Raw genomic sequence first — 20,458 nt, 5'->3', positions numbered from 1 at the left:
CAGCCTTGTTGCTCTGACTATTCAATTAAAAGGGAACTATTGTCTCACAGCCTGCTTGTCACAGTCAGCTGCAATCAGCAATAATTAGCTCTGCAGCTATGCTTTTCGGGTTTTTTTTCTCTAATGCTGTTACTCTGTGTTTGATTTAAAATTATAAGATAGCAGTACTGGCTAGGTACCTGTACTCACAGACTGATGGGTTACTGAATGTCGACTGCACTGGGCATCTTGTTTATCTTCTGTGCCACAATCAAAGAGGTCCTGAGCAGAGACAGTTTCATTCTGTGACTGTTAATTTAAAGCCTGCCGTCATGGGGATTGTGTTTCTCCATCTCACTTCGGAATTACTGAGGTTTCTCAGGCTTGAGTTCTTGTGTCTTTCTTTTTTAAGTCTGGAAAATTATAAGCGATTGCTTCCCCTCCTGCTTTGTCTCTTGCCCCCCAAAGCAGTCTGCCTGTCAGCACTCTGTGATGTCTGAGTGCTATTGTTTCCACTCTAACAGGGGGGTTCTCAGTACCTTCTTTGAGAGTGCCTCTTACTGAAAATGCTTGAGATACTTTGCATTCAGGCCTTGTCTCTCTTAGATGTGGGGGAGAGGCTCAAAGACTGCTTTCATCAATTGCTAAGACCTGCTAGGGTAAGTGTTCAGCCAGCACCATCAACAGAGGTTGATTGTATAAATCGTGAAGTTTTCCCAGTTCTTTTTCATCACCAGTATTCTAGATAGCTTCCTCACCATGTGCCTATTTAGTTTCTCTGTTGTTTTTTGTTTCATTTTAACCACCTGCTACCCAAAGCCTTGTCCCAATGTTTCAGCTGTAATGCAATCATAGCCAAAAAGCAAGAGATCACTCAGTAGGTGAGATGATAGAGGTTGCATAGAAAACTCATAAACTCCCTTGGTGCCTGAGCTGCTACTAACCCATTTGTTAGGGGTTCCTAAGGTCATAACTTTTCTAAGATAATTACTTTGAAGAGAGACATCTCCTTTTGCCCTTTCTACCTCCAATTGTGAGCCTCTTCTTGAGCTTCTTTTTCTTCATCCTCCTGGCAGCAGGGTGTCATGACTTAATGCTTGGGGAAAGTGGTGCAGTGCTATGCTTGGCAGGCTGCTGCTAGGGCATTTGATGGAACTTCTTATTACACTGACAGCAGCTTCTGGCTTTCTGACATTAGCCAGTCTTCGGGCAAGGGACTGACATAACACAGAGCAGCTCCAAACTTTCAAGTTATGGCAGAAAGTATCTTGAGAAGAGTCAGTAGAGATTTCTATCAAAACTGTAACTGTCCCATAAGTGAGGCTGGGGCCAGAGTTACACAAACAACATAACATTAAAGGGTTTCTCTAGTCATCTGTTTCATATCGCAAACTTCATATCCCAAGCTTCAATAATTTTGTTCTACAACTACTTTCAAATCAGTGAAACAGCATATTTAACTAGGAGATTTTACTATGAAATTTGTTCAGAGGATGACCAGCAGCATAAATTTGCATGCGCCCAGTAATAACTGGTACTTGCTTCATAACTTAAATTTTGCCTGTCCTCTTTGCTTGCACTGATATCTTTTCAAATCACTGCATTTTAAAACATGAAAGAAAATTCTTAGATTCTATTAATTGGTCCTGTTACATGATGAAAGCTTCAACAAATGCAGTTGATGCATTGTGTGATCTTATGTGTCAGGCACTGGCTGTTTTTCTTAGCTTTAAATAATCACAAATTGAGTTTGAAATGTCTCTGCTAGAGCATGGGAGATAGAGAGCTTTCTCTAGTTTATTGTAGAATTTGTTGCATGACTAGGAGTGTGTTGTTTATTCTGAACAGACCTCACAAAGCTGCTTATGAGTAAGACCATGTGATGTATATCAGTTCTCAACTGCTTTTAACTTAGCCAGACCTTAAGATACGAGGTTAAAATTTTTCATCCTATGTATGGAATAAGATAAAAAAGGAAATGCTCTTTTGGTCAGCAGCAAAAAAACATCATTTGTATTCTGAAAGTGCACATCAGGCATGAGAACTTTTGTCTCAGAAAATTTTCTAGCTTTCCTGTTGGAGACTATAGAGTTTGAAGAAAGGATAGGAAGCCAGATGCCACAAGCAGGAGCAGCTCCCTGGGATATCAGGGCACAGAGCAGGATTGGGAGACACCAGGGCAGCTCCATGCGTTGGGAGCCTCCCCAGGCATGGGGCTAGGCTGAGGTTTGGTTTGATTTCTGAAGATAACCCAGGCTGCATTATGAAGAGGAGGCTGTGGATTGACTGTATCTTTATTTTTGTTACGTTTGTGTGGTATGTGGTATGGTCTGTACTGAAGGCAACATAGCAATTTTCTGTTATAGCATGCTAAACATCACCTGCCTCTTCAGCCAGGGCACTGAGATGCAGATCTTCTTCACTTTCATCTCTTTTGCTTGTGACAGTGAGCCAAAACTCAGCATAGTCAGCTCAGAATTACCATGATTACCAAGGTCTGGTGCCCAGAGTCTGAGATCTCAAAATGTGTTTTAGATCATCCCAACTTGAAAAATCTATCTCATTTCAAATACTTGGGTCAGAAGTGTGGGTAACTCCATTGCTTGGATTCAACTCTTGAATATCATGAGGTTTGGTGGAAGTAGGGGACTGAGGAGCATCCAGAATGTGAGGACAAGTTGGCTGAAATTCAGCCACAAATGTTATGTGGGGGGAGAACGTAGAGAATATCTTGACTTGATTTTTCTCAAGGTGCTTACAAGTTTCTAGTCTGTTTGCCTCTTGCCTTCATTAGTCCCTTTTGGAGGCTGCATATTCTTTTGACAACAGGACAAGTGCAGCCAGGAATGGTTAGCTTGAGAGCTTTATCTCAACATGGGAGTACCAGTAGGAGACATTTCTGCACAGCACTTTTGACTCTGAACCTTTTACTCAGTTATCTCCCAGGTTAGTTTGTTCAAGCTTTTAGAGTACTTTGGACAACTCAACCTTTCATACCTTTGAAAGAAGATATGATCGATGGGCCAAAAACAGAATTAATAGTTGCTTGTCTGGATTGACTGTTTGGCTCAGGTGTGCTTAAATTAACTTCTTCTATTGTGATCCAGCTGGGGTCCTAAATAAATAATGGACTCACAAAAATGGTGGTTAGTTTAGTTGTCAAATGATATTAGCTTCAACGTCTTTCTACCTGTCATATTTTAAGCCCAAGAGAGAAACATTTTCAGTCATTCACAACTAAGAAATAATATTTTGAGAGCATCACTTTGCACAAATGCCTACAAGTATTGCTCTATAATATTTAAGATTTCTGTGTTTATTTTACATCCAGATGAGGAGAGGCATAAAGTGAACTTAACATTTTTTCAGTTACAGTGTGATCTGAGGAAAGTAATGCTTGATGTAATTGGAACACGTGGTCAAGTATTTTTTAATGATTATGAGATGATTGAATTTACTGAATTATCTCATCCCACACTGTTCTGATACTATTAATTTGCCTTAAATGAGTTGAAGCCATGCAATGCACAGCAGCTATGTTTTCTGTGTAGCTTTCTAGTCATTAATAGTTCATTATCATTTTTAATGTAGATTACCTGTTAGTATAATTATGGTAAACATTTCCTATACTAAAAACTGATAATTCTCTGGGCTGCTGCTGAATAAACTATCATAGTGATATCCACAGATATGTGAACAATAAAATAAAATAAAATTTCAGAAATACATGATGCAGTAGGAATTCTATGAAATTTATAAGAGTTTTAGGCACAGTGAGGGTATTCTCTAAGTGACTGTTATATCTGCCAGAGAAGACATTTGAGTTGATGCCATTTCAAATTTTTAAAGTAGATTATGAAACAAGCAGAAGATTTAAATCCTTAAGCAGTGCTGAAAGGAAATCTGAGACCTTAGGAAGTTTCTCCATGGACAATAGCAATGACTTCACATTGCAGTGTTCCATGGTGGAGAGAATGCTTTTAATAGGAATTTCAACATTTTTTTTTTACTTTTCTTATCAAGGAGAAGTTGCCAAGTGTTTTGGTTTCAGTGATTCTATGGGAACTTGCAGCTTGTGCCACCTGATGCTGTAGCTGTCATTGCCCTTAAGGGCGATATTAGTATGAAGGTTGTTGCAAAAATAATTAATGCTTGTCAAATGCTTTGTGTGTATTTTTGTGTAACAAAAAATTTGATTCTAAAGTTCTTTCAAGCTCTCGTTGTTTAAAGCTGGAAGGCATGACAAAGTGTAATTCAAACCCAGCACAGTGCATACTTAAATAATCTGACACATACTTACCCTTTGTGAGAGCTTTGAAATTGAAGCTCCATAATACTCTTTTTAAAATTCAGAAAAGGAATTGTCAGTACTACAGATATAAATTAATTATACTCTTGTCTGCTTTTATTTTCATCAGCATTCTAAAAACTCAGGAAGTTGACAGGAGAAAGATGTCACTTGAGATGCATGAGCTGTAATAAGGTGTTACAGGACAACAGGAACTGCAGACTGTGGAAAAGGAAAAATTCTTAGCATCACCTACAGTCCCATGTGAATGCCTAGTGATTCAATGCAAGGAATAATTCTGTTTATATAATCTTGCAGTTAAATGGATAAATAAACTAAAAAATATTTTTCCCTTTGATACATCAGAACGCAAAGGTTGCCATGTTCATAATGTTTTTAAATGTTATTTAAGGAATGCTTTTAACTCAGAATGAAAACCAGAAAGAAGGAATAAGCTCTGTTATAAATAGTGGTTTCTATGCATTTGCACAAAGAAAAATATGTAACCTCCTGGTTTGCTTAAATTGAAATGTACTGATTCTTCTGCTATGACTTTAAAAGGTACTGAATGTATTCAGTAGATCTGACAGGTTAATTTTTTCGCTGGTTTTACAAAGGTTGCATATTTGATTAGGATGATGCATCATATTTCTCTGCTTGACTGGAGCGCCTAATATTAACAGGATGCAAGAATGCGCTTTTGCAAAATATTGAGATGAGAAGCTGAAGGCCTTCCACTTATAGCATCTTTTAGATTATTAGATCTGAGTGACACTGTTGTAATACTTTTGGCTTAATAACATCTGTTCGATTTATACTTCCTTGGACAGTTTTGCTCAAATCCTTAATTTAACTTTCATAATAACACAGAGGACAATATATTGTGTTTTAGATATATGACACAAGTACTATGTGTAAAAAATTAACTTGATGATTAACATAATGATTAATTTTGTTTTCCAAGAAATTAAAGATGTGAAGAATGATGCTTTTTAGAGTGTTGTTACTTTTGAAATGATAACAGTAATTCATGGTAATTGTAATTCAGAACTCACTGACAGTCTCCCACGTAGTGTGTTTGGAATACTTTAGAGTCTAAATTCTAATACTTTAGAATACTTCAGAGTCTAGATTCAAAAGCAGTGTTTAAGGAAATTATGTTTCAGCAGCATTTAACTGCTGAACATGTCACTTTTGGTAAGGATTTGATGAAGCAGTAGTTTTTAATTGTACTGGCTATAAATGGATACATTTTTGGATGGTAATAAATATTTGACAACTTGTGACTAACACTAATCTAAACCTAGTTGTTAATAAAACTTTCAAGAAATTTATATAAATGTTTTAAAAAATAAATATTTAAAATTCAATGATTTGGGAGTTTTTATGTCTGTTACTGTAGATTAAACAAAAGGTTTGTGTCATATCACATGTGAATTGGACATAGTATCTTACATTTATTATATTCCATTTGCAGCAAAGGTGCTTTGGAATTAATCTACGATTTCTATAGTTTTTACTATAAAACTATAGTTTTTTCTATAGTTTTGACTTCTATTAATGCTATTGATCAAAAAATTGGAGACAGTAACAAGACATATACTTCGGTTATCTTCTTTCAATCAATGTGACTACTGAGGGCTGATCCATTGCATAATGCTACAGCAAATTGCTTCAAAAGGATGTTTCCTGCAGAGCACTGAATAATGTAGAAGTTTAAGTTCCTATTTAATTGTACATGACCCTTTTGAAATGCCAACTGTTCCTTTTTAAAAAGAAATTGTTTATTCGGAATGTATTAAGAGGAGGAAATTTATTCACTCATATGAAAATTCCCATTTGTAAGAGAAGGAACAAGTTAGTTTTTAAAATTGATCTGTTAAAATGAGATTGAGTCAGTTGGCTTATTAGATTTAGGAAATCTTTTTTAGTCATCTTTCATATTGTAGGAGGTGCAACAAGAATTTTCACTGCTTAGATGTTTCCATTAAAGACTACAGGTGTTTTTCTTAATCAACTTGCTGAAGTTTTTCTTTTCACGTCTTGCAGGTTGTGTTATATCCAACGTCCAATAGCCCAAAGTCTCCTGATCTGCATAAAATGATAGTTCCCAAAAACAGCCAGGACAGTGACCTGAAAATTAAACTGGCGGTGAGAATGGATAAACCACCTCACATGAAGCACTGTGGGTAAGTGTTCATTTCCTGGCTGTCTCTGTTTTATTGTTTTGTCTCACTGTGTCTGTGTTTTTACAAAGTGTATCTAAAATCATCAAGTTTGTAAGACTTGTAACATTATAAATGTCTAAAATATTTCCTATAGTATGGTATTGTGTTATATCTTCATTTTATACAAAAAGTTTGGACTAGTCAGGAATAGCATTCGTTTCAGATGTTCAGTAATGCTAAGACAGATTTAAGATGTTAAGACAGGTGTTAAGACAGATAATGAGCTACATCTAAAATGCAGAACTAAGAGTCTTATTTAGATACTGGTTTTGAATGTTACAATTTATGGCACTTCGTTAAAAAATACTTAGGAGAAACATATTTTTCCATTAAAATCGGATTAATTATATACCTGAATAGAGTGGTAATTGCCACATAGTCTTCCCTTCCTTTCTCTGCTGTATAGACTTTCTCTTGAAAAAAAATTATGTATGAATTCTAGTTTAAGGATATTTTTATGTCTAGCACCAAAACTGTGTGGAAGAGATTATTCAAATAGGCAGCTCCTTTAATTGACGGCTGCCACTATTCCTCAGCCCATATGCAAAAACAGGTAGTGTTGCTGACAGTAAGCAAGTTTGTATCTTTTGTAATAAAGCAATCACGAAGAATCAATGCACTGTCTATGCTATTTAGGTTTCTTTTTAGTCTCCTCCTGTTTGTATTCTGCCCAATGTACATAGGCAGTGATTGCCAAAATTTCCTATGTATGATACTTCCTTTAAAAAAACAACCAAACTGACTTAAGTTTTGTCAAAGTGTTAGTCAGTTGGGCTCAAATTTCCCAGGTATCCATCTTATCCCTCATTTTGGTTTTGTGAAACATAGACACAAATGATTAGGACTGTAACAATGGGACTTGCTGGATGGACACCTGTGGCTGGTGACCAGGAACTGTGAGGAAAGAGAGGATCCAGCAACAAGGAGAAAGCTCCAGTGTTTCCTCTCATCGTGCTCCTGTGTTTCCCCAGAGACTGTCTTGGCATAAGAAACTGTTCTTCTGGGGTCTTCAGAGGGTCTCCTAACCCCCCAATTCAGTTTTCCATACTGTATCAGTATGGTTCATATCAGTAGTCTTGTCTGATCGTTAAAAAACCCAATAAAATATTGTTGTCAATAATTTAGTTCAACCATTATCCCTTTTGTCTGCTGCTGATGGTTGCTTCCTCAGATTGTTTTTGAATACTCGTCTCCTGGCACTGTGATTTACTTCTACATTTTACTTCAGGGTCACTGCTGTGACTATTCTCCAGGCAGATCCTATACTTCTTCCCACCAAAAATGCTCTAGATCAGTTATCATTTCCTTTTCTTTATAGCTATTAGTTGTAATGATTATTACCTAGACAATCTAGACACTTGTTAAAAAAAGTTTGGGAACCCACGGATGTGTGGACTTCTCCACCATTAATGTATGTGAAATGAAACAAAACTTTATAATTCCTTCAACAACCATTGAAGAGATTGATGAGGAACTGTAGGAAACGCTGGAGTGCAGTGAGAGGAAGGAAAAGGTTATTTATTTGGAGGGAATAAAAACACCTGCAAGTAGAATTGTTAGTGTGAAAACAGTCAGGAACTATTAATGTTATAAAGAGCCATCATCCTGGCACTCCCTGCAGCCTTCTCTTGACTTCCTGGGTAAGTAGAAGTATTAACTGGTCATTTGCTGTTTTTTCAAGAGGGATTCCCACCTACTTCAATACACATATTAAAGCTGCTCTGGTTCTGAACTGATACTGTGTTATCAGGGAAATTTGCATTTGTGAAGAGACAGGAAACATGATGGATGATGGGCAGTATCATCAGAAAGGCGAAGGAATTATTTTGCAGTTAAAATAGTTGAGGGTTGCTTGGAAGAAACGGGCTTTTATCCCTATTTGTGCTGGACAGAAGGACTTCCTTGTAAAGGACTGAAATGTTTCCACCTACAGTAACTGATGGTATGTTATTTGTTTCCTGTGTCCGGTTTGATAAATTGAAATCTGATTTCATAGAGGTGCTTGCCACTCACAGCTATTAGCTGAAGTCAGTGGAAATGGAGCTTTAAATATTCATTGTGCTGTTCAAGTCCAAATATCCTAAAACTTAATATCTGAAGCCTATAACTTTTAGTATTTCAATTATCCTGTTATCAAGAGAAAATAGTACCACCTCTCAGGATCATACACATATGAAGGTGAATCTAGGGAAGCATCTGGTAGAAAAGGTTCCCACACTCTGGAGGAGCTGTGGGAGTGGAGGCACTGTCACTTCACTCAGCCAAAAGCTTGTGCTTTGCTGAGCAGGGTTATAACAATGTCAGGCTCTGAAATTTCCTGGAAAACCTGCACAATATGGAAATGCAAATAACTCAAGTCTCTCTGTAAAGCAATATTTGCATAAAACATAATGAGGGAGGCCATAGGATAAAATGAAGTGTTGAAGAGCTCAAAGGCAACTGCTGCTATCCTAAATAGAGAAAGTGATAGGGAGATTTTTATCTATGTTTATTTTATTTTTAATTTTTTTATTTTATTTTATTGTTAGAACGTTGTAATATATTTAAGTACAGTGTCATAGAGTACACAAAAGGAACAAATATAGAAGGATGACAGAATGTGATCATCCTTTCTCCTGGAATTTCATCGTGTCAGCAAGTTGAATTTTACAACCTTTATAAAACAGACTTCTAGTGTAATTCAAGTAAGTGTGTTCAACCCAGCTAAGTTCTAATTTTTCGTTGTATTTTTCAGAAGCATCTCCTACTTTATCCTTAACCAGTGTTTGAACTAGACAACTTAAGTTTTCTCTATGTCAGAGTTAACAAACTAACATACGAGATTCATAGGTCTGTCATAGGAAAAGAAGGCAATCTGTTGGTATTGCATAATGTTTTTCAGATTAGAGTCTCAAAATTTACTCAGAGTTGAATTCCAATTTTATTCTACAGCCAATCGCAGAAGGATGGGTTTTAGTAGATTAATACTCTATCAAGATAATTACAGTTAGAGACAGTTTTTTAAGATATGGGAACTGTGCCCAAATATTTCAGGTTCTGCAGGATTGGCAAAACCCACAGGCCCAATCTAATGGTGATTTTCAGTTTTATCTCTTCAGAAAAGTTTCTCCGTTTTAAGACTGACATTACTTACTAACACAGAGAATATGCTGGAAGACTTCAAACCTTGTCTTGCATTTATGCTTCAAGAATATTCGATTCTGCAAATTATATTGTCTTGTACTAAAGTCACAAATAGTATTCTGGACTGCAGCACCTTCAGATCATGTTCTCACTTTGATTTTTACAATCATAACCAAAAATTATATTTTGAATTAGATTATAAAGTTGGGATTTTTAATTATTAATTGTAACCTTTCTAAGAGCAAGAAATAAAAATCTTTATGACTCAACAATGTGAATCTCAATTGCAGTTCATTTGTACTTCTCAGAAAAAGAGGTTTATTTTTATGTTGACACATACATAAAGTTATTCTAGTGTTACTCCACTAATATGACTGCTAAAAAAATTGATCAAGGAAACAATTTATGTTTTTAAAATTACTCTCTGACAGGCTTAAAAAATGAAACACCATTATACATCTTACAGTAAATATAATCTTATTACTTTTACATTTTTATTTTTATTCTTGTATGAAAAGCTCTCAAAGTGGGAATTAATTTGTCTGATATATAACCATCCTTTTGTATCTGAATCTTGTCAGTACCTTACAAGGCAAAGCGTTCACAGCTAGTCTGAGTAGTGACAAGGTAAATATCGCTCATTAATGAGGATTTGTAGAACAGTTCCAATTATTGACAATTCATGATATTCCAGATTCCTTTCTCATAATTTGTATTGCGTTTGATTTCACACAGAATGTGGTAACCTTTCCCTTACCTAAAATGATGAGCACATACCAGATACTTTTAAAATGTCTTTTATTCTGTAAAGCAAACATCCATACAAAAGGAGATTTTTTCACATTTCTAATTTTTTTTCTGGTGCAATCTTGAATCTAAAACAAATCATGAGAGGAAAAAAATTTGAGCTTAAAACTTTCTCTGTAAAATGCTAGAAGCCAGTTTCTTTCTGTTGAGTTACAATAGCAGCATTAGGGAGGTACTGTTTGCTTCAGGAAGACTCAATTGGATCTCCTTGATTTCTAGTTATATTAGGGTTGAAAACCCCAGCAGGACAGATTGATTCACTCAAGATATGTGGGTTACCCTAAATATCTTCTCTAACGCATGGGGGTTTTGTGATGTGCCTTTGCACATCTGCATGCATTTAAATCATGCATTATTTTTAAAAGTAGATTGTGGGTCTGTTGAGTTGTATCTTAGCATAGCCTAGTGGTTGCTAAAGGGTATTATTCTATTGTTTCCAATCTAGGAATAAAAAAGGAATACTGAGCTTACTTTAAAACGATTAGTAATACTTAGTGGTCTTAACATACACACACAAAAAGGAAAATAAATAATAAAGTAAAATTAAATTCTTACTAATTAAACAGACTAGGACAATATTATTAAGTGCACTAAGTGGTAGTATTTGGGTTTGACTTCCAAAGTAAAACACTTCAGCCTCGCTCTTGTCCTGAACTTTTTCCAAGGTCTGAAGGGTCATATTCATTCTTTAATATTCTGTTCTGCTTTCTGCTATGATACTTTGCATATGGAAATTATGTACCTTTAATTTCTTAAACTTTTGCATTTGGAATAAATATTCTACAGGCACTTAGAATTTTCTCTCCATCTCTCATCTATAAATAAAGTATTTTGGTGATTCTTTAAAATTGTAGTCTTCGTAATAATAAAGAATCAGTGTGAAATTATTTTTCTTTCACAGCTTGTTGATGTTTTGGGTTTTGATTTGTGGTTCTTTGTTTGTAATTGTATTTTGATAATATAAAGATCACCATTAATTGCTAATAATCCTAATTTTTTTTTTTCTTTTTTGCTCTTGAAATTGGCCAAGATGTTCTTAGGTGAGAATTTATAAGCAGTAAATATAGCTACAGGTTCCTTAATATGACTTAAGATCACATTTCTCCTCCTGCTGCTGTAGTTTCAGAACTAAAGTAAATCTGTGAGATAAATGCTTTGGTTAGCAGTCTTCTAAGATGTAGAATTAGAGGATAAGTAATTTTTTCCTCTCATTTTTATGACACTTTTCACCCATCCTTAGAGAGGATGATGAGTATAATCTGGTATGCAGCTGAGTGAAATGAAATATAGGAATAAACAGAGATCACCCACAGTCAGGGGCAATTTGGAGACAAAGCTGAGGATGGCACTGGGGTCTGCTGGCTTCTCAGTGGTAGAGCTGTCGTGTGTGCCTGTCACCTGGATAAACCGCAGTCATTGCTGCTACTGAGCTCGTAACTCAGCTTAGAAGAGCGACGGGGGCACTGAAGTCAGCCAGACTGAGGGTGGTGCCAGCTCGTAAGGGTTTTTTGTCCATGGCCACCTGGCAAAGAAGACCAGGATGAGAAACAGAATTAGCTTTACAGCTTGAAGATGTGTAATCTGGGTTTGATCTGGAGATCTGCTCCTACTATCATTATTTCAGAAAAATATACAAGTGAATACATTGAAATTACTCGGTTGAGATTCTGGGTTACTTGTACAGATGAAGTAAGATGTCAGGAATAAAACCACACTTCTCTTAGCAAGTGCTGCAAGATGCCTGTCGCATATAAGCCTTCATAATTTGAAATGTGTCAGTCTTTAGTCTCTGAGCCAAAACATAAAAATATGTCAGAATAACTAAAAAATTTGTTTTACCAAGAGTAAAAAGATTAAATAGAAATAATTTTTTGCTAATTTAAAACTTCAAGTTTAATTTTTCTTAAATGAATAGCTGTAGAAGTGCTTGAGAGTGAAGGAATTGTGTTAGAAACCTACAGTAGTACTTAAGATGTTTCCAACACTTTGGAAAATCCTTGCTTATGCTTAGTATTATATGGTAATATGAAGCATAGACTTCTTCAATTAGTACTACTTTCTGTGAGATAAAACTTTGTATATTACTTTTCAACAGTTACTTGAAAATATGTTTCTCCTTAATGCTTTTCTCTTTCAAAAGCAAGGACAGATTATCTGAGAGAGTAGTTTCACCTTTTCATTTCAGAATTTTCTGAAACAAAAGTTAAAATGCTCAAATACTTACCTAATTGCAGCATTTCTTCATCTACTTATGTAAACTCTTCTGGATCCCTTTATAATACTTGATCCATTTTTCCAAGTTTGTGTGCTGCCTATCTGGTTGTAACCCTAAAATCAGCATAGTAGCACCATCTAGCTTTCTGTTTGCTGTTGTTGCATTTCTTCTTAGAAAACAGTAGCAGAGCAATGATTTCAGCTACTGCCTCAGAGAAAAGTTCTCCTTGGTCCTTTGGTAGAATGCTTACTTTTTGGTTTGTGAATGTCAAGACCAGGAAGTCAGATGGAAGCTATTGAGCTTGTTTGAATTTTGCAATCTTTACATAACATCAGAAAGTTTGGAATTATTTTCTGATCATTTAATTATATGGCCTCACTGTAACAGCCAAAAAATTTAGGTGTTTAGGCTTTATAAGTGTTCTCTGACTTTTCTCAAGGCGACTACTAGATAGGGTGGGATACCGTGGTGAAACGTTGGTTTATCAGTGCTAAGACACTGATAATTGAAAAACAGAAAAGGTGCACTGGAGGTAGTAAGGTAAACTTTTCTCTCATATATTGCAGCCAGAGCAATAGTTAGTATCTTTGTCATTTCTACTACGTTTCTTCTATCTGCATTTCTACTACAATTACTCCTAATTTGTCTCAAATAAGTTTAGAAGGTAAATCTTTCTAAAAATGCCTGAGAAATTGCCCACTGTCCAGGTTTTCCTTAAATGACCAGCAATCCATATACAAATCGGAGATTTTCGACTAGCTTTGTGCCATTTGAAACTCCTCTGTGAAAAGATAATCCTCAGCCAGTCTTCCTCATGTATAGGAAAGGGATGATTACCACAAAGTAAAGATGTGTTCATGATTCACTAACCAAATAAAAAAAATACTCCTGATTCCTGTTTGTCACAGTTATTGCCTTGTGAAATCTGGCTACGTGTTGCAACACTGTGGGATGCAGCAGTCTGCCGCAAGATGATCCCACTTATAGGAATTGTGTGTATTCATCTCAGCTGGGTTTAAGTAAAACTTAGTTACTCCCTCTCACTATGATTTTGTATTGTGCACAGTTTTTCCTGTCTGTCCTGTTACTGGCAAATGGGATGCAACATTTTCTCCATCTAGCTGGCCTCCAGTGCCCAAGTTATCCAAAGAACCTCATTCTCATATACCCACACTGAGGAACTCTTTTCCAAAGAGTACCTTATAAGCTAATGGGGATGTCTGGAATAGAGCAAACGAACAGAACTATATATCTCTAAAGGAAATTGTCTCATGAAGAAACTTATTTATGAAGCAAAACTTATTTATGAGGTGGAGATTTCTTTCATTCTAATTAAAGAGGTCATGGGACTTGGTAGCAGAGAGAGGGAGAAATACTAGCTGGCCAAAACTCAACACAAAACCCAAAAATTGACACAGTGATGCCAGTATCTGCATCACCGTGGGGAGTCACTGTTGGGGTCACTGACATATTCACAACACTTTTGAATTAGAGTTGGCTCATGTTCAGACTCAATGCATGGGCAATGTGACCTTCTATTTGCTTGCCATATATTTTTGAGACACTGGGCGAAAGATTTCATTGTAATTTCTGACAGGAAGGCATAAAGAAGTATCAGAGTTTCAGCTGAGTTTATTTGACTTCAAAGACAAAAGACGTGTGAGCTACAGGGTTTCATTTCCCAATCCATGTTCAGTCTAGACCTAGCATGACAATCTCAGGTTTGATCAAGACAAGCACTGGAGCTGTAGGTGGCTCTGTAGCACTGAAGCAAACTGTATTAATGCAACTGTATTAATGCAATTAATGTGATCGGCACCTGAAGTATGCAGCACGGCAAATACCACTGCATATTCAGCAGTGCCTGCTCCTTACTTTACATCTAAGTGTCATCTAACATTCAGCACCACAAATCTATGTGTAGAGGATATTTTCTCTACTCAGTGAAAAATCCTAAAGAAGGATATGTCACAAACTGCTGTGAAAATATCCTGGCTGCAAACTTCAGAATACTTCATTAAATGTAGTCCTGGAAAAGACTGGCGTGGTTGATCTGTAAGTTAACTACAGCATGAAGCTAACATGATTCCTTTGAAACCATAAGAGCTTTTCAAGAAAACTTATGAAGAGGAGATAATCTTTCTGTTCAAGAGTAAATCACAGTTGCTGACTCTGAAGATCCAAATGTGTGAAGTGATCTGAAGAAAAGTGTGTCAGTATTTATCTTTCTGCAAGATAAAACTCATAAATCCCAGCACAGAGTAAACCCAAGTATTTCAAGGACTTCCAACATTTGGAATGAGACTACTGAGAAAGTAACAGAAAATTTAAAAACTAAGACAGTGGATTTATAGTTCTGCATAAATACTGCTCAAATTTTGCCCCATAATTAATAAACAATTTTAAATTGAGTTCATAAGCAATGATGCATATTTTTTGTTTATTTTGTCAGAGGGTCAAAAATGTCATTTATATAGGTTTAACTATCTTATCTTGCTAAATTCTGACAAACCTGTCCTCATTTTAACATTCAAAAAGGAACATGGACTTGTATATATTAAGGTCAAAATTTCCTATGTACATTATAAGCTGCACTTTTAGTGATGTATGAAGGTGTTACTATTATTATACCAAAGTGTCTCATGTGAGTATTTTCTGTTATGCAACTTTGTGCTTGATGCTAATATTTCATTGTGCTAAATGAATGGTAGCATCTTGCCATGGAGAAAAGTGCTAATGTGATAACTGTCTTCATTTAAATGATTTTACTATTACGCACTTTTGCAAAATCAATTTACTATAATCAGTTACTTTTTAAAAATGAAATTGAACTTAATGAAAAATGACACATTAGAATTACATTAATGATTGATCAGATAATGATAATGGATTAATACAAAATTACTATGGAAGGAAGAAGCAAAAGTGTTTATTCTGCTGCTAGATCCTTAGAGAACGGATTATAGTTATGAGCCTGATTTTCAGTGCTTCACACAATAATTGCTTCTGAGGAGACACAGGGAATCTTTGAAGATCTTAATGATATGCCACTGCCACTTTAATTGCTAAAAGAAGCCAAGAGAATTCTAACTGCCAAGAGAAGCATTACTAATTAAGATGTCATTCTTCATTTATTCCATAGTAATTTATCTGAAATATTTGTAAAAGCTGAGATACAAATTTAGATCCAAACTCACTTAGCTTAATCACAACAGACTTCATGTGAAAATAATCTATGGGTTAGGCAAGGTTGATCATAACACTTAAAATATTTATTTTCATATGAAAAATTTTGGTTTGCTTTTGCTCATAATTTCTTTTTAAATGAAGTAAAAGAATTGGGAATAGATTAAAGAATCTGGTTTTATTACTAATTTATATTTAATTTGTGATTTTACTCTCACATTAAAAAATTGTTACAACTGTTTATATGAAGTGTTTCTTTTTTTATATTTCACCTTAAATCTCCATGCTTCTGAAATGTTAAGATGGGTTTTCTTCAGCACTGTGATGGGTAGAGAGATGCAAGTTCAGTTGTAGATGTATTGTCTTTAGATCATAACTGTAGCAACACTTGTTCAATATCTTCTTGCCTTCACTAGGATGGGGTATACATAATTGATTAGGTATAGAAAATCCCCATGGTCAGTACTGCATGTGTGTCAAATCCTTCTTTGGCTTGGCTTTGCTCCAGTCCTTATTCAACCTCACAAAATAAGCAGTTGGGATGAGTGGTCATTCTGGTACCTGTCTATTTCCTGCATCCTGGGTTTTTACCTTATTCTCTTCTCAGCCCTCTTTAATGCAGTTATTCGCATTCTCAGCTGTGTCCTAAACTCTTCTTCTTTTAGCATGGATTTTCTCTTATCGTTTACCTTGATGATGCCTTGCATTCATGTATAAATACCAAATAATTCTCCTCTTGTTATGTATCATCTCAGAACATATGATCAAACATCTCAGTGACCCATAGAACAGCTAGGTAGACTTTTCTAGTTTATACTATCAATATTTAGTTTGCAGTTACTCATTTTAAAGCACTTCCCATCTCAACTTCTTGGTCTTTATGTGCATGTGTTAGGAAAAAGGTGAGTGAAAAAACCTTTGGCAGCAATTCTCAGCTGATCACAAAAGAGAAGAGATAATTTCCAGGCCATAAAGATAGTGATGATCTGTGCTGCAGCATCACTTAGGATTTGTCATCGTAGTTTACGGGGACTGACTCCAAATTCACGTCTTCTCCACATGGGCAAATTTGAATGCAGCATCACTGCTGAGAGAGCCTGGTCAACTGAGTACCTTCTAGCAACAGCCACTTACTGCAACAGTGGGATGAGATTCAGCCCTGTACCAAGAAGGCTAATTGCATGTGATAATCCTACCATGGAGAGAGAAGAATTAAAGAATTAATGGTTCAAAGAGCAGTAAACTGGGGTTGTCTGAGGCACCTGTGAAGGATTTTTAGCCCCTGATGGCTACCAGAAATGTTACCCAATACAAAGAGATGGTAATCTGGGAGACCTGAACACTGGTATTTGTCTCCTTGACTACAAAGAGAGCAAGGTGTGAAGTGTGCCCAAACAGATCTGTACAGAGACTCAGTGATTGCTGGGGATCTGGTAATCACCTCATATGCATTTCTGGTGATGTAGTTAAATCTCTGTCCTGTCTTGTCCTAGACTTACAACACCTTGGTTGCTGGAATATGTCAGGTACACCAGCTGAGCACCACAGCTGATTTCATTTAATGCAAGAGGAGTCTAGTTCACCTGCTATGGATCAATTCTGCAGTGTGAACCAAGTGCTGCAACTTTGGGGCAATGAAGGGATTTTCTTTAAAAGCACACTTCTTACTCAGACTAATTTGCCAGTGTAGATAAATTCTTTTTTCTTTAGGTACTTGATTGAAGTACCTGAAAGGGGTTGGGCCAAACTGGGCAACATCTTCAATTGATGCTCATGTCAAAGGTTCCATTAAGGCTTCAATCCTGGAAGTACATGAAATACATGTTGTGTGAAATCTTGCATTTGTGCTTGTAAATATTTGCTTTACCGGATTTTTTAAAAAATACAAAGAATGCGATCTAAACAGTTTTGCCTGTTATTGGAAATGCTCAAATCAGAACACTGGAGAGTTATTAATGTGCAAAAAAAATTTTTCCATATTTTCATTACAAATAACAAAGCTGTTGGTAACTTAGAAACGATCCACTAACATTTTACTGAAAATAGACCTTAAGTTCATTAAATTGTAGGGGAGAAATTGAGAAATTCTTTGATTTGTAACTGGTTGCTTTTCTTTTCCTAAAACACTAAGTAATAACTTTTAAGTTTCATTTGCATGTATTTTTCCTACCAAGTAGACTAGATGGGCTGACCAGTCTGTGCTATATGGACTGAATGTATCATTAAGAAATTAATTGTTATGCTGTAGCAAAATGCTTGCCTTTTTAGGTCCTCACAGGGAAGATCATGATCTGAGTAATTTCATGGACGTGAGGTGAAATATAGGCAGGGCATTTTTTTTAACTTTGCATCATTGGTCTTACTAAAATGAAAGCGTGGAGTAGGCTGCTTATTTTTAATACAATAAATGATGAAGAAATTTATCATATCAGAAGTGTTCTAAAATTTGCAGTAATAAGCTTAGAGTATTGGGAACTTCACAGTAACTCTACAGTGTAATTGAGGAGACTCTGGCCTGACTGGAAAGTTCAGGTTGGCTTCTGCTGAAATTTCTTCATGTTATTGTTACACAGTTCCCATAGCTTTGGAAAAGTATCATTCAGAGCAAAATCTGACTTTCAGTTTTGCTTGAATTTGCTGTTTTGTAAATGCACCCAAAATACGCTGGCAATATCATTAGAATGAAATCGCAAGCAAGTATTCCTGCTTCATAACCTATTACAGAATTATATATGATAGACTCTGTGTTATTTTGTATTATATTTTTATTTATTTCAGATTAAAATTTTTAATTTTTTGCCATCTAAATTTCTTTTGAAACTTGTCTAGAAACTTCCCTTACATGCATGAGTCTGTAGCAATGGAGATGTAACTGATTATCATATTCATAACATTATGCTGTACATAGTCACCTAAGCAAGATCCTTATTTTCCCAGACTGCAGGACCAATCATCATTTAAATAATTATTTTAGATTTTGTTTATATTGCTTTATTCCACTACAAATACGCATATCATGTAGGTGAAAGGTGCATTTAATTTATTAGCCTTTCTCATCGGGCAGTCTGAGTTGTTTCTTGTTATTACACACTCATCTGTGACATCAAATTTAAGAGAGAGTTATTTTCACCTGGTATATGTTGACACTGCATATGATATGACCTAGCTTGGCATTTTTTCTATACCGAGAGTGCCAGTCCTATTAACTGCAAGGATGGGGGCATGCCACCTACCTCTTATGTCCTTCTGTCTCTTGTGCTGCCCATCTGTTACTTCTAGGAAGGTAAAATTCACCTAATTTTTGTCTTTTGGAATATAAGCCTTTACAAAATCAAAGGTACTTATGGCAGTAAAATTATTTTCAGAAACTAAAAGTATGTGACCAATCTAATCCAATCAATTCTACTGCCTCAGAAACTTTAGTTTCAGTTGTGCTATCATGGATCTGAGGGTGGATTTCAATTCATAATACACTATTCTTTATGGGCAAAAATAATTGTGACAACAATACTGAATGTAAAGGCAGAGGTAATTTTTTTATAAATTCGATTAGGTAGTTTGTTGGTTTAGATTTTTCTCTACAGTAGTGTAATTTCAATTATTAAAGTATTGCATTTATTTTTTACATAATAGCAGAGCCCCGTGGTCCTGTACTACTCTTGTTTTGTTCAAACCGTATCCATGTCCTGTTAAATGTCAACACAATTGTGTTGGCAGATCAATACTGTACTGTTTTGTCAGAGGCCTTCAGTAGGTCTCATCCCCAAATAGGCATCACCTTGGTAGGCTGGCAGTTTCTGCAATGTCATCAGTATAGTGATACTTTCATACAGAGTTATGCGCTATTAGCTCATTCAGTCTTTTTATTTAAATAAAAACTGCAAAGAAGAACTTACCCTGCACTACAAATGGTCTTTTTTATGTGCTTACCATCACAAACCTGTTTTAGTTTAATCCCATTTTAAATTAACTTTGTGCCTGCTCAGCAGTGTTGCTCAAAGCCCCATCTGATCTGGCCTTGAACACTTCCAGGGATGGGGCATCCACAACTTCCCTGGGCAATCTTTTCCAGTGTCTCACCACTATCACAGGAAAGAATTTCTTCTTAATATGTAATCTAAACCTACCCTCCTTTAGGCTAAAGGCATTCCTCCTTGTTCTACCACTACATGCCCTTGCAAAAAGTCCCTCTCCTGTTTCCTTGTAGGTTGTCTTTAGGTTCTAGAAAGCTGCTGTAAGGTTTCCTCAAAGCTTTCTCTTTTCCAGGCTGAACAATCCCAGCACAACAAGTGTCTCAGCCTTTCTTCATAGGAGATGTGCTCCATACCTCTGAGCATCTTTGTGACCCTCCTCTGGATTCACTCCAGCCGATCCTTGTCCTTATGTTGGCGGCCCAGGGGCTGGACATAGTGCTCTGGGTGGGGTCTCAGGAAAAATGCATGTATGTGAATTCCTGCAGGTGTATGTTAAATCCTGTGCATGGTCTGTCTTTAGAGCAATGGACAGTAAAGACCTCTAAGACTGCCTTTCATGCTGCTGTTTGTATGGACTAATCTGGGGACAAATTGGCAGGGGAAATGTTCTGGTAGGGGTAGGTTTGAGTTCCACCACTAAATCTCCATTGGAGTTAGA

At 36.1% G+C, this 20,458-nt stretch overlaps 1 protein-coding gene across 9 annotated transcripts in view; it reads left to right on the top strand.

Moving 5' to 3' along the window:
• CADPS2 (calcium dependent secretion activator 2) overlaps positions 1-20,458 on the top strand; it is a 282,843-nt gene that overhangs the window by 142,365 nt on the left and 120,020 nt on the right. For all 9 annotated transcript variants that reach the window (XM_014877698.2, XM_014877697.2, XM_088165718.1 and 6 more), the window contains exon 8: positions 6,317-6,456. In XM_014877698.2, coding sequence (XP_014733184.1) covers positions 6,317-6,456 — 140 coding nt within the window. The remainder of the gene's footprint in view (positions 1-6,316; positions 6,457-20,458) is intronic.

The sequence above is a fragment of the Sturnus vulgaris genome, chromosome 5 (genome assembly GCF_052056855.1).
Source record: "Sturnus vulgaris isolate bStuVul1 chromosome 5, bStuVul1.hap1, whole genome shotgun sequence".
Classification (NCBI taxonomy): Eukaryota; Metazoa; Chordata; class Aves; order Passeriformes; family Sturnidae; genus Sturnus; species Sturnus vulgaris.
This window is presented reverse-complemented; position numbering and strand designations above follow the sequence as displayed.